The sequence below is a fragment of the Parus major genome, chromosome Z (genome assembly GCF_001522545.3).
Source record: "Parus major isolate Abel chromosome Z, Parus_major1.1, whole genome shotgun sequence".
In the NCBI taxonomy this organism is placed as follows: domain Eukaryota; kingdom Metazoa; phylum Chordata; class Aves; order Passeriformes; family Paridae; genus Parus; species Parus major.
This window is the reverse complement of record NC_031799.1, coordinates 11813336-11825622: the sequence shown is the minus strand read 5'-3', so window position 1 is coordinate 11825622 and position 12287 is coordinate 11813336. Positions and strand designations below refer to the sequence as shown.

General features: G+C 43.3%; 1 protein-coding gene across 2 annotated transcripts in view; it reads right to left on the bottom strand.

Annotated features, from left to right (window-relative positions):
• The window catches only part of EGFLAM (EGF like, fibronectin type III and laminin G domains), a 73645-nt gene continuing 61358 nt past the window's right edge, over positions 1–12287 (bottom strand). For both annotated transcript variants that reach the window (XM_015615282.2, XM_015615283.3), the window contains exons 18-23: positions 10941–11121; positions 6405–6483; positions 5357–5500; positions 2784–2867; positions 1659–1762; positions 1–1173 (exon numbers count right to left, since the gene is read on the bottom strand). In XM_015615282.2, coding sequence (XP_015470768.1) covers positions 1019–1173; positions 1659–1762; positions 2784–2867; positions 5357–5500; positions 6405–6483; positions 10941–11121 — 747 coding nt within the window. In that variant the 3' untranslated portion in view covers positions 1–1018. The remainder of the gene's footprint in view (positions 1174–1658; positions 1763–2783; positions 2868–5356; positions 5501–6404; positions 6484–10940; positions 11122–12287) is intronic.

Here is a 12287-nt window from a genome sequence, read left to right as displayed (position 1 = left end):
TCTCTTGCAATCTCTTTACTCATTTTTCTCAAACAAAAACAAAACAAAACAAAACAAAAATTTATAATACCACAGTAGCAAGTATTTGCTCTTTTTTTCCTAATCTTTTAATCTGTTTAAGACAGGAAAGCTTCATAATGTACAATTTTAAACTGTCAAAATTTACAGAACAAAGAGAGTCAAATGTAAAACTGGTCATAACTCACAAATATCCCCATTAAAACTGTATAATACAGACATTAAGCCACAGGTCACTTTTCTATTTTTAGGAAAGTGTGCAAAGAGCTAATTGTATAGTACATGTAGATGTTAAAAGTGATGCCATGTAAGCAGGTCTGCTGCTGCTATAAAAAAATAGACAAGTATAAAATTACTTCTACAAAATTGGTTCATTGTTTTGGTTGTTTGTAATAAAAAAGTAGACTTGTAAGAGCTTTCCTCCTCATCAAACAACAACATTTTGAAACCAGTCATTGTAAATGTTATCCTGTTACACAGGATGAAACACAATTTAGCTGAATCAGAGAGTGGTAAGGAGAACTGCTTGTTCCAGGACCTAGATGTGAATGCAGAAATATGCTGCCCCATGGTGCATTGGTTGAACAGCACAGTCACCGTATCACTGCAGGGTGGGATGATTGCAGGTGTTTCAAGATTGCTTTCTCTGATACTACAAAAGATAACCTAAGGACCACAAAACACAGTCATTTGGCTACTCATAACATCACACTTTGCAGTTTGCACTGACGCACAACCTTTAGCGTTCACTAAACACTTAAGGGGTAGAGGACACGGTTCATACACAAAATGCTTGGTTTCATTTGGACAGGAGAGGAGAGGAAAGGAGAGGGAATGAAAGGGAAAAATGTTCTTTTTTTTGTTTTTGTGTTTCCCTTTGGCTTTATCACCTTCCCAGATGGCAAACGTGGTCCGGCTGCAGAGGACTGCATCAGCCAGCTCTCACTCAGCCACACACACAAGCACACGACAGGTCCTCAGCACCGGGATTCCTCTCTTGTCACTTGGTCCCACACGTGTTGATGTTCTTCCCGCTGGCAGCATCCTCCACCAGCGAGATGTGGTAGTCAGTTGAGAGCGTGAGGTGGGAGATGCAGCCCACCAGCCCCCGCAGGTACTGCCGGTTCGTGTGCAGGGCAATTTCCTTCATGCCACCTGTGGGAAAGGCAGCTGTCAGAAACTCTCCACCAGCACAGGTATCTGCTCCTGCTTGGCAGGCTGCACACCCAGCAGTGCCATTCCTAGTGCACCTCAGAAGGGAATTTTAATTTATAGGTTGCCCTGTGTTGTTTTAAATAACAATTATAAGCGCTTGAAAGTACAAAGGTAATGAACTAAGATGCTAATTATTTTTTGCAGAAACTGTAGCATCAGTAAGAGCTGAATAAGCTTGTGCCCAGGTGCGGGGTTTCCAGCTGCCTCTTCTGTTTCTCTGTGTACCCGCCAGGAGTACCTTAGAGTGTCCCATGGTGCTCATCCCTTCCCACACTCATTCCCCCATCCCACTCAGAGAGGTCTCCTCACATAAAACAGGCTGTGTGCAGATGAGAGGCTGCTCTATGACACCTCCACCAGGAGCTGGTCCCTGCCTTGCAGCTGACCTTGCATCTGTGTCCTGAATGCAAATAATTAGCACTCACCTACATAGAGATCTCCATTGATATTTAACTGCCTCATCTTCCCAGGGGATTTACCGGTCCTGGCACCATAATCATCCACGGTTACTTTGCCAGATTGTCCATCCCTGAAACAAAAAGCAAACCACTCTCATTCATCCAGCCTACAACTGGACAGGAGGAGGAGCAGCAGCATCTTCCACATGCCGAGAGACCAGGGCAACTCAGAGCTTAGCAGGGTTCATGGTGAAGGCTTGGAACTGGGAAGTCCCACAGACACAGTGTACTGTGGACATCCAGACTTTTCAGGTTTTAGGATTTTTTTAATAGATGTCAAAGACCTGCAAAGTGTACAAGACACATTTGCAGAGCAGAAAGTGCTGGAAAAGAATCAAATTAAACAGGTAGGGGGGGTGGGGGGTGGGCACATTCTGACCTGTTGTTAAAAATCAAACGTAACAGCAGGGGAAAAAATGGGTAAGCTATGGTAAAACTTACTTCTTGGTAGTTTTTGTTTCTCACTAGGGCCATTTTACATATGGTCAATAACAGTATTGACAGCTACTTGACAGGTTCCTATTCTCACTGAATTTGGTAACAAGTTGTGCTAAATGTCAGACTGATTTCTAGGGAATCAGCCTCTCACGAAGAGAGGGAATGTATGCTTTCCCTGCTGGACACAGTTGCCTCCCATGAGGTAATGAGTTATAAATATGAGTTATATATACACTGCAAGATGTCTGCACCTCCTCCAAATAGAAAAACTAGGTTTACACTGTCTGTGCTCCAGTGCTTGTGCCAGCCCGCAAAATGCTCACCAGGGAATTTTAAAATGCAGGCATTAAAGAAAAATACTCCTAACTGAAATGGTAGGGGTTTAGTAGAATGTCTGTCACAGCCCCAGAATAGCTCTGCATGACTCTGGCAGCCTGCCTCGAGCTGTGCCGAGCTGGCACTGTCACCTCAAATACAGCAATCTTTGTGTACATCATCCTGAAACAGCCAAGTTGCTAACAGTTCCACTCCTAAGCGACGTGTGAGTGTGGGGCCTCAGTGATTCACACCCCACCAGCACCCAGACATGCCAGCCAGCATCTTTAACAGCAGGGTGGCTCCCAAGTGCCTCCCAGATGAAGCCTGGCCACTTACCGAACAGCTTTGACTCTGTGCCACCGGCCGTCGCTGAAGGAGCCGTTCACCGTGATGGAAGCAATGCCACTGCCCAAATTGTAGCTACAATAAAAAAAAATTGAATGTTACCAACTTTCTTGAAAGGACTGGTTTCCTGCCAAGTTGCTCAGGCATCCTTACTCCATTTTGGCTTGGTTTTTGGGGCAACCAGTGGAGTCCTTTGGAGGCTCAGCAGCAGTGCTCTTATTTTGCCAAGTCGGTCTCATGGACAAGGAGGAAAAACTCCCTGAGTCAGAGTGGGTACCATCACCACCTTCCCATGGGAGCAAGAAGAGAGCTTCTGCATGGCCATTCTTCCCCAAAGCAGGGAATTATGAAAGTCAGTGATCTACAGACCTTTGGCCTAATGAGGGGGAAGTTGCAAACATGGTTAATAAATAAATTTTTACAAGAGCAAATAAGCATGTGACCTATAAGAGATCTAGAAATCATCTGAAATATATGAAAGGTTGAGACCTGTGATGTTAGAAAAGATGAAGTCTAATAAATGTGATTGCTTCAGCTGCTGCTCTAATTTTTCCTCGTGTTTGCTTCTATTAAAATTACTCAGCAGATACTATGTCCCCGTCATGTTTAGACTTCAGCCATCTTAATCTCTGGGTCCCTGAAACTTGGGCCAACCTTAACAAAAGAGAAGTAGCTGCTGCAGCACAGTGAGCTATTGAGGGCTCAGGATGAGCTGGCTGCTGCTGGACTTCAGCCTGTACAGAGCAGGAGGGATTAAAGCCAACATCCCTGTCTCTTAAAGAAGACTGAACATGGAATGAACTCATGGTCAGGGTGGGGTTCTCAAGGACAGCACATTAAACTGTGAGCTGCTCAGAGCAAATTGGTTACCCTAAATTTGTTTCCTCTCCAGGGGTTTAAGTGAGTTCCAGGAAAGCAGCCCCTTTTACCCAGGTTGCAGATACCAGTCTAGGTTAAAAACAAGAGGATTTAGGTATTCAGGATAGCATCAAAATGTCAGGCCTTTTATAACAGAAATGAAATTCATATCCCTAATGAATCCTCCTACAACAGCTATCCCCCTACAGCAGTGAAATAATCTTTGACAGAAGGAGGGAGCAACAGAAAGAATTTATAGCAGCAGGTACACTATACAAGGAATAAGGCCATAGAAAACATGGAATAAAAGTGTGTTTTGGATTTCAAATTGGATCAGAACACAGGCATCTAAACCTGGGGTGCAGGAAAGTTCTTTTGACCAATTCACAGTCCTGACAGTCTCTTTACCTCAGTTCTCAAAAGACTGGTACAGAGATCAATCTTTCAGAATGATTTCTTTTTCTGCATTTTTCCTTTCACCATCTTTTTTGATGCTCCCCTTCAGTAAGCAGTGATTGCTTATGAGGGTTTTATTTTGATATCTTAATTTTTTACCATACTAAATGAATGTGGAAGGTAAAAATATTTCAGCAAAATTCAGCTGCTTTGGTCTGAAGCCTTTGACTATCTTCATCTCTGGGGAAGAGCAACAACCTAATAAAAACTGCACTGCACTTCAGAAACAGAATAGAGTGTCCACTTATTACCATGAATCTCAGAAAGACATTCCCTCCCAAAGACATCTAAAAAATGCACCACTTCTGCAGAGTTAGTTTCTTGTTTATAAATCAATGAGGAAACTAAGAGTTCTTGCCAAGTTAGCCACTGATAAATCATGTAAAAAAAAAAAAAAAAGAGCTTAAAAGAAATTAATTTTAGTAGAAACATGTAGCTTATCTATACATCCATGGTAACAAAGAGCAGCCAGTTAAGTAAAAAAAATTAGGTTATAAAATGAGCTCTCTGCCACATGATTAGTAGTGTCCCACTACAGTGATGGCATCCGTAGTTTGCAGTTTCAGTATTGGTCTTATGCAACCTAAAGGTGCACCATGAGGAAACACAAGGCTTTCAAAACACAGGAGTTCCAAAAAGCACCACACAAAAACTTGCACAGGATCTGCCTGAGTGTCTGCAGGGGAGAAAGATTCTGGAGCAAGACCCCAGCATTTCCCAATACTCCCCAACTTCACCATTTTGACAGCAGTATTACTGCTTAATTAAGTGTTTCCGAGGATGGTGGCAGAAGCAAGGTGTGGTGACAGCTGTGTGTGTGTCACAGGGCTGGATGTTTGAGGTGGTGGAAGCCCTGCTCCTGCTCCCATGAGTGAGCCCACAGTGAGCACCGGCACCACCAAAGTTTGTCCTCCAGCCCTGCCAGGCCTGATCTGCTCTGCCTGACTGAGATGGATTTAAGAGGCATCTGGGGAACTCACCAACAGTATTAATCCACTCATAAGAAATCCTTCAGAAAATCACAATAAAGCCTCGATGTTTGAAATATCGGGAAGGAGGAGTGATGCAAATCTTGCCGCACATTACCTCTTCAATTTACATCCTTCCCTAAACTGCAGATGGGACCCAACATAGAGCAAACCTTTGAGGATGAGAGTTCTCACACTATGCCAAGGGACAAGTGCTCTGTATGTGTTGTAGAAACTCCTTTGAGCCCTGTGTGCTACACAAACAAGGGAGAGAAAGTTTACCTGAATATTAACGCTCCCTCCTGCAGGCCTAGAGAGATGAAATCACTGTTGGGTCGCATGGGACTGTTTCCCCTCCACATCAAAAGGCCTTCCTTCATCGTGGTTTTAAACCTCATGAACACATTTGTTCTTGTTCCTGATACCCTGTTTAATGCAGAAGTAGGAAAGAATAGTAAAATACTACATTGTGCCAGTTTTATTTAAAAAAAAAAATAAAAAATGATGCAGTATTTCTTCTCTGCTGGTCTGGTGGGTTACTGTCCTGCAACTCATTTACATGCTGACCTGTGAAGGATTCTGGTTCATATCCCCATTTCCATAATTTCAGAGCAGGGGACTTTAACTCATCTTTCCATAATCTCAAACATGATAGCTGCTAGGTTACTCCACACAAATAAGAGAAAATCCTTTTCTCCTCTGGCCTAGTGTGAAATCCAGCCCAAAAACCATATTTTGAGAATGCCCAGTAGATGTGATGCCCTCAAAAGGTAGTGGAAGAAGAACAAGAAGGGCAAATCAGAAAGTGGCAGTAGGTAAGAGGTACCAAATGGCAGGTGAGGACAGTGGTGAACCCTTCTCTATTCAGTGGCTGAAATAAAGGCAGACGGAGGAGTTTGTTGAAACAAGCTGGAATTTGCTGGAATTTGGGGATGTTCTAGGATACAGAGCAGTCAAAAAAGTAACTTTGAGGATCTAAATGTTACACTAACACAGCAGTTAAAAAGGAGTTAAGAAACTTAGTCTCTTTGGAGACACAGGCTCTGTATGTCTGTTCTTTGCCCTCAGGGAAGAGCCAGCCCCTCTCCATGCCAGACATGTGCTATTTTCTTTACAGGCTGCAAGATGCTCAAATATAACAAGCTAAGCCACAAGGATATGCACTTAAAATGTATTTTTTCTTTGAAATTTAAAAATATGGCAGAAACACAGTTAGAAATACTATAAATACAGCTTAAAACATGTAAATATACTATGCTCTCCCACATAAGGCTCCTAACATTGTAACACTTAAGAAACAGAATACTTAGGTCCACAGGAGATACATTACCTTTTCAGGATATCTGGATTATCATACGTGAGATAGCTGCGACCAATAAATTGTGGGATTTCAATTGCTTCTGTAATGGCTGAGAAGTAAATACAAAAATGAAGATGAGTGTCAGATAGCTGACTTGGAAATGGAAGGTAAAAAAGAGACAAGACTCTTTTATTGATTTACTCCTGCAGTGACAGGTACCTTCCAGTGGCACGGAACTGAGCTGAACACACGCTGCTTTGCAAAAAGGCACTGCCAGGTTTTATCTGAATGTAGGGGCAGTAGTTAAGGGAGTTTGAATGGCTGGCAGTCCCTCTACTTACAGCCTCCATGTCAGGAGCCTAAAGAATTGCTCCACCACAAATGTTAGTGCAGAAAATTATGAAGTATTGGGAAAACATTGCAAATTTTCTCTTTACCCCCGTTTCCACATTCCCTGATTCTCCACGTGGTTCAGCGCTCCCTCCTGCCAAAGCTTATGCATCAACCACCTTTGTTTACAGACTAAGAAACTCCCCCCCAGCTGCCAGCAGAGCATTAGGGACCTCTCACCCTGCAGAGGGAGGCTGAGAGGCAGCACAGACAGCCCCTGAGCTCGCTGTTTTCTCTTTCAGTGACTGCACAGAGTGGCTGCTGCCTGCTCCGAGCTCGGCCCTGGGCTGCAGTGTGGGGGCACGCTGTCTCCAGGGAGGAGTTACAGAGTCCAGAGCCCCAGGTCACTTTAGTCTATGGAAAACAACAGGGGCTATGCTAAAGGCTGCATGGCAGAGGCTGCAGAGCCCCTTGGTGCATTCAACGCTGCAGTGCAGCCCTGGGGGTTGTTCTCTGTGCCCCCATACAGCATTTCTCTAGGGACAGCACAGGCATCCCTGTGACACACCTGGGACAGTGACAAACATTGCAGCCAGAACTGGAGTAGGTGCACTGCTGCCCATGGAGAAGACTTTGGCAAAATAACTCAGCTGTGTGACAAAAATCATGGAACATCCCTGATACAGAGCCCTTCACCAGGCTATGAGCACGGGCCCAAACATTTTTTTTTGTTGAGTGAACATCCTACAGTTTGCTGGTAACCTTCCACAACTGACTGCTGCAGTAATACAAGCCAGTTGTATAAATGACTTAAAATAGATGCCTTCATCCTATTTTCTTACTGAGGAATAATCCCTTCGACCAACAGCTAATCTCAGTAATCTATATAAATTTTGAGCTTTCCAGGGCAAGGATGCTTACTTTCTTTATACAACACAGGGTCTGGCTGGTCTTTTAGAGCTCACTGTGACACAGATATGCAACAATTGGTGTAGTCTGGTAGCCAGAAACAGCAATATGAAATTTAGCTCTAGGTGCCAAGACTGAGAATTTTAGATGGTGATGAATTACTGTTTTCATCCGTAGTGAAATCAGGAAAGCTGCCTAATGTGTATAAAGAAACCACCACAGGCCATGTTCAGCCTGCAGCCTGCCAATGTAATTGGAAGATTGCAAAAGTTGTGTTACACTGGCCAAACTTTCCTCACCAGGTCCAACACTTCCTGCACTGGACAGCCTCTGATGGCACCAGAGCATGAAAGGAGCCCTTGTTCCCCTATCACCTCCTGCACTAGAGCCCCACTGCTCTTGCCTTCAGCTGGGGAAGGTGCCCATGCCATGCAACAACCCTTGCCTGTGCCAGAGTACTCTGATTTCCTCTAGAGAGCTTAATGGGCATTTACCTCTGCTTCCTCTTCATTTGTTTCAATGAATCTGAGTGCAGAAAAACAAGCACATTTTAGCAGTACTCCTGATGCAGCCAGGATCTTTGCAGCTGGAAGGGAGCAGGGCCAGTAAGGAGATCTAGGCCTAAGCACTTCTGTGCTTTCTTCATCACAATTCAGCAGACAAACACCAAAGCTCTCATGACAAGCAGGAGTGAGCTCTGGACTGCAGGGAAGCCTGAAGTCATACCACAAAACCCTCAGCCAGCTGCTTGGCCCCTCTGCTCTGCAAATACATGGACCAGCTCTACAACCACTGTTCTGAGTTTGGCAAATGCTTTGGATGCAGTTTGAAATATCAAAAACACAATGTTTAAGGAAGTGTTATATAACCTTAAAAAATATTTTGGCTTAATGACAGAAACTTGCCAGGCTTAATGGAAACCCAGCATCCAGACAATCACACAATGACAGAGCAGTTTCCACAGAATTTGCAGTACTTACTGTTTAGGCAGTAACTTCCACACTCTGCAGTGAGTCAGCACAAAACAAAACAAGAACATTCTGAGTTTATTATTCTAAAGCATAAAAATCTCCTTTAGTCCATTTTCATGCCCACTTTTCTGCAAATGTGTAATATCCCATCTACCATTTGCATAAGTGACTACAATCACCTGTAAAGATACACTGTTTTCATTATTGGTTTGTTTCTAATATCTATATTTGTCTGTTCAAAACACAAAAAGGGACAGGGAGGTGGGACCAGCAGCAAATCCTTTTGCTAGTCCTGCTTCTCAAATGCCAGTGACCCACCAGGTTTTACCCAGGGATCAGCTCTAGCCAAGGGAAAACAAGAGTTTGCTCTTCTGTTCCATCTTGCAGTTAAAGTATAAAAATACCTTTAGCACACCCCAAGCTTGGACAGAAGATATAAAACCTAGCAATGCCAGCAAAAACTCTACTGAATCTTCAGCTAATGATCCTGTACAATATGAATCAATATCTCATAGACCTCATACCAACATTACTTGAGTTTTTAAGTGGTGTGTGTATTTTGAAGAATGAGGTGCAGTCCCTCACAAGCACTTTGCCTTTTTGGGTTTTTTACATCAGCCTACCACCAAGAAGGATGGAGACAGCACCTTCACCTCACATACCTTCTGAGTACACAAACCAAAACCCTGTTGTGAAATAGAAATGGACACAGATGTGCATCTCGCTTTAATCATGTCTACACCCCAAGAGAGACACAGGTAAGGATTATTTTGAGGAATCTACTTCGGGGGGTTCTCATCAAGACTGTCACAGATTGAGGTTCAGGAGCAATCTCCATGCTCTCTGCACACCTATCAAAAAACTCTTCAATTTTTGGTGGCAGTTGAGGCTGCACAAGTGCAACCAGGTTAAGCTGCACCTGAACAGGAGCCACAGGTAGCAGGAACAGAAGCCAGGTGGCTCATGCTTTTGGACACTCTTAAAAATGATTAACAATTGGATTCACATAGGAAGCAGCACCTTAGGTTCTGGCTAAGTCATAGGCAAAAGGTGCTTCAGCCTGTCTCTGAAAGCCTGGACACCCACTGAGGTGACAACAGGGAGGACCTGCCAGCCAAGCAGCACCACTGCTGGTACCATGAGCTCAGACACTGTTCCTTGGGCTCAGCACAGGCCAGAAGCTGAGCAGAGGTGAGGAGCTGTGGCCCCAGCACTGCACACCAAACAGGCAGGCAGTCACACACCCAGGCTGCAAAGCATTCCCTTGACTGACTGCTCCTGGAGATGTGTCAGTGCATCTGCAGATACCATCTTGAAGTCAGGAATTTAGCACCCTGCACATACCTAGACAGTCAAAATCCCAATTCTCCTGCCTCTCTACAAAAAAAACACGGTAAATGACGTTGTTTCAGCTCTTAGTTAGACCACAACAACGTAAGCAAAGGGGTTTCTTGCATTGCATTTTAATATAATGCTTTTGTTCCAAGATATTGTCTGTTTTGAAAAAAAGGCCAATCTATTCATCACAATTTAACCAAAACCACTATATTTAACTTTTAAGTTTATGACTGTGAGAAATGAAACAGTGGGTGAAGACAATAATGTCAGCCAGTTCTTTTTAACCTAGTTTACTCTTACATTACAAAACCTTCCCTCAGGCGTTTTTTAAGCTCAAGCTTGACAGAAGCTAAACGACTCCATCTAGTGGAATAACCCAAAGCGCACTTTTTAAACACTTCTTGCACTCTTACCCATTTCCTGAATCTAAGATTTGAACTATTACAATGGCTCTGAAGAAAAGAGAGTAATGTGCATGTGGATGAGTCTTCCTCCTTGGTGGTCTCCTTTGCCTCACCAAGGCAGGATCTCTGCAGATGGTGAAATCTCCATCAGAGTAGTCAGTGTCTAAAACAGGAGCAGACCTTTCTGTGTGTGAGAACAGTGTTTGTTGTCAGCTGTATAGAGGATAAAATTACAAGGGTTATCCATGCTCATGCTTCAGGATGTAACATAACTGCTGGCTGGAGGACCCTGGCAGGAATTCCCCCTTTTCACAGCGCTGCACAATTAGGGACGTGTATGAAGTGTTAGTGTTCAGTGTTCATCACCACAAGCAACCAGATACCAGGTTGCTATCTATGGATCCTAGCCCCTTGCTGGTATAACTGTTACCACATTCCTAAATAACAAAACAAATTCTTCCCTAGATACATGGAAAATGCACGGATGACAGAGGAGCTCTGGCCTCTGGGGCTTCTATTTAAAGGCATGTGGACAGCAGCAGTTGTAGGTGTTAAATCTTCCTCATTTTTGTGACCAACTCCAGATCCCTGGGTTGATATCTAGCCATTGTTACCTTTTTGGCAGTGTTGCCCATCGAAGCCCAGGGGACAGTCACATTCGTAGCTGTCCTTCTTGGGAACACAGGTGCCTCCGTTTGCACATGGTGAGGTCACACAGGGGTGGGCAGCATTTGCTAGGTTGATTCCAAAAGTGAAATCCTGTTTCACATCAATTGTCCGGTCATTCAAGATAATCTATGTATTAAAAAAAAGAAGAAAGGTGTGAAAACACATTGTAAAAACTTCCAAATCCAGAGATCAAACTGCTAGTTAGAAGATTCCTCTGAAAGACTTCAGAGAAATTGTAACTCTTAAAACTTGGCCCAAACCCTATTCTTGTGTGTTTTCCAGTTGCAGAGGTCCAACTCATACTTTTCCTCCCCTCGATCCACTGGAGATTAATCTCTTTTGTGTCTTGTGAAACAGCCTTAGGCAACCCCTGTAAGGGGTGAAACAGTGTGGAATTTACCAGGCCTGTGCCTGAACACTGATGTGATGCTTTGTAGCTGAACCATGAGCTGGGATGGTAAAATTAGATGAGCGCTGCTGAGGAAAAGTATTTCTGAGATCAGAAAACCCCCCAGGAGAGGAGTGTTGACAACAGAAATACTAAGCAGAACAGCTTGTTTTTCACAATTTCTATTGCTTTCTAGTATCTCATCTTGCCTGAAAGAAGCTAGAGTTAAGATGAATGAAAAACATAAATAATGACTACACATAACTGTTTGTATATAAATGGAAGAGAACTGCTAAATGCTGGGATTTTTCCAATATGTCAGCAGCATATGTTCTCAAAATAAACCAACATATGTATAATCTCAGCTGACATCTTGGCAAGAGAGATTGCATGCAGGCACAGCATCTGATTTCAGCTACATCAAAATAAGTACATATTAACAAACAATAGATTTTAAGGCCAGAAATGAGAAAGGCAATTGTTGCTCTGGCTCCTGCATAACTCGGACAATCCACCTTAGGGGATCCTACCCAGAGAAGAGGTTGCATCAAGCACTGCACAACTGTAACAGCAGAAAAAACATCCAGTCCTGTCACGTAATGTGACTCCAGTATGTTTTCAGTTTCCTTCTAAATTTGACTACGTTGTTTCAGAGGTTAAAAAGCCTCCACCCATAAAAAACATTAATTTTGTTTCTTGTTTTAAACTTCAGTTTCCAGGCCTTGTCTCTCTTCATGTCTTTCTCTTCATAATTCCAGCACCATCCAAAGAAATCTAACCCTCAGTCTAGGAACTGGAAGACCACTATAAAGTCACCTCTCAGCCTTATCTGGCTAAACTAAACATATTGAGATCTTAGGTCTTTCTTTACACTGCATATTTTCCAGTACTTGGTGATGTTTGC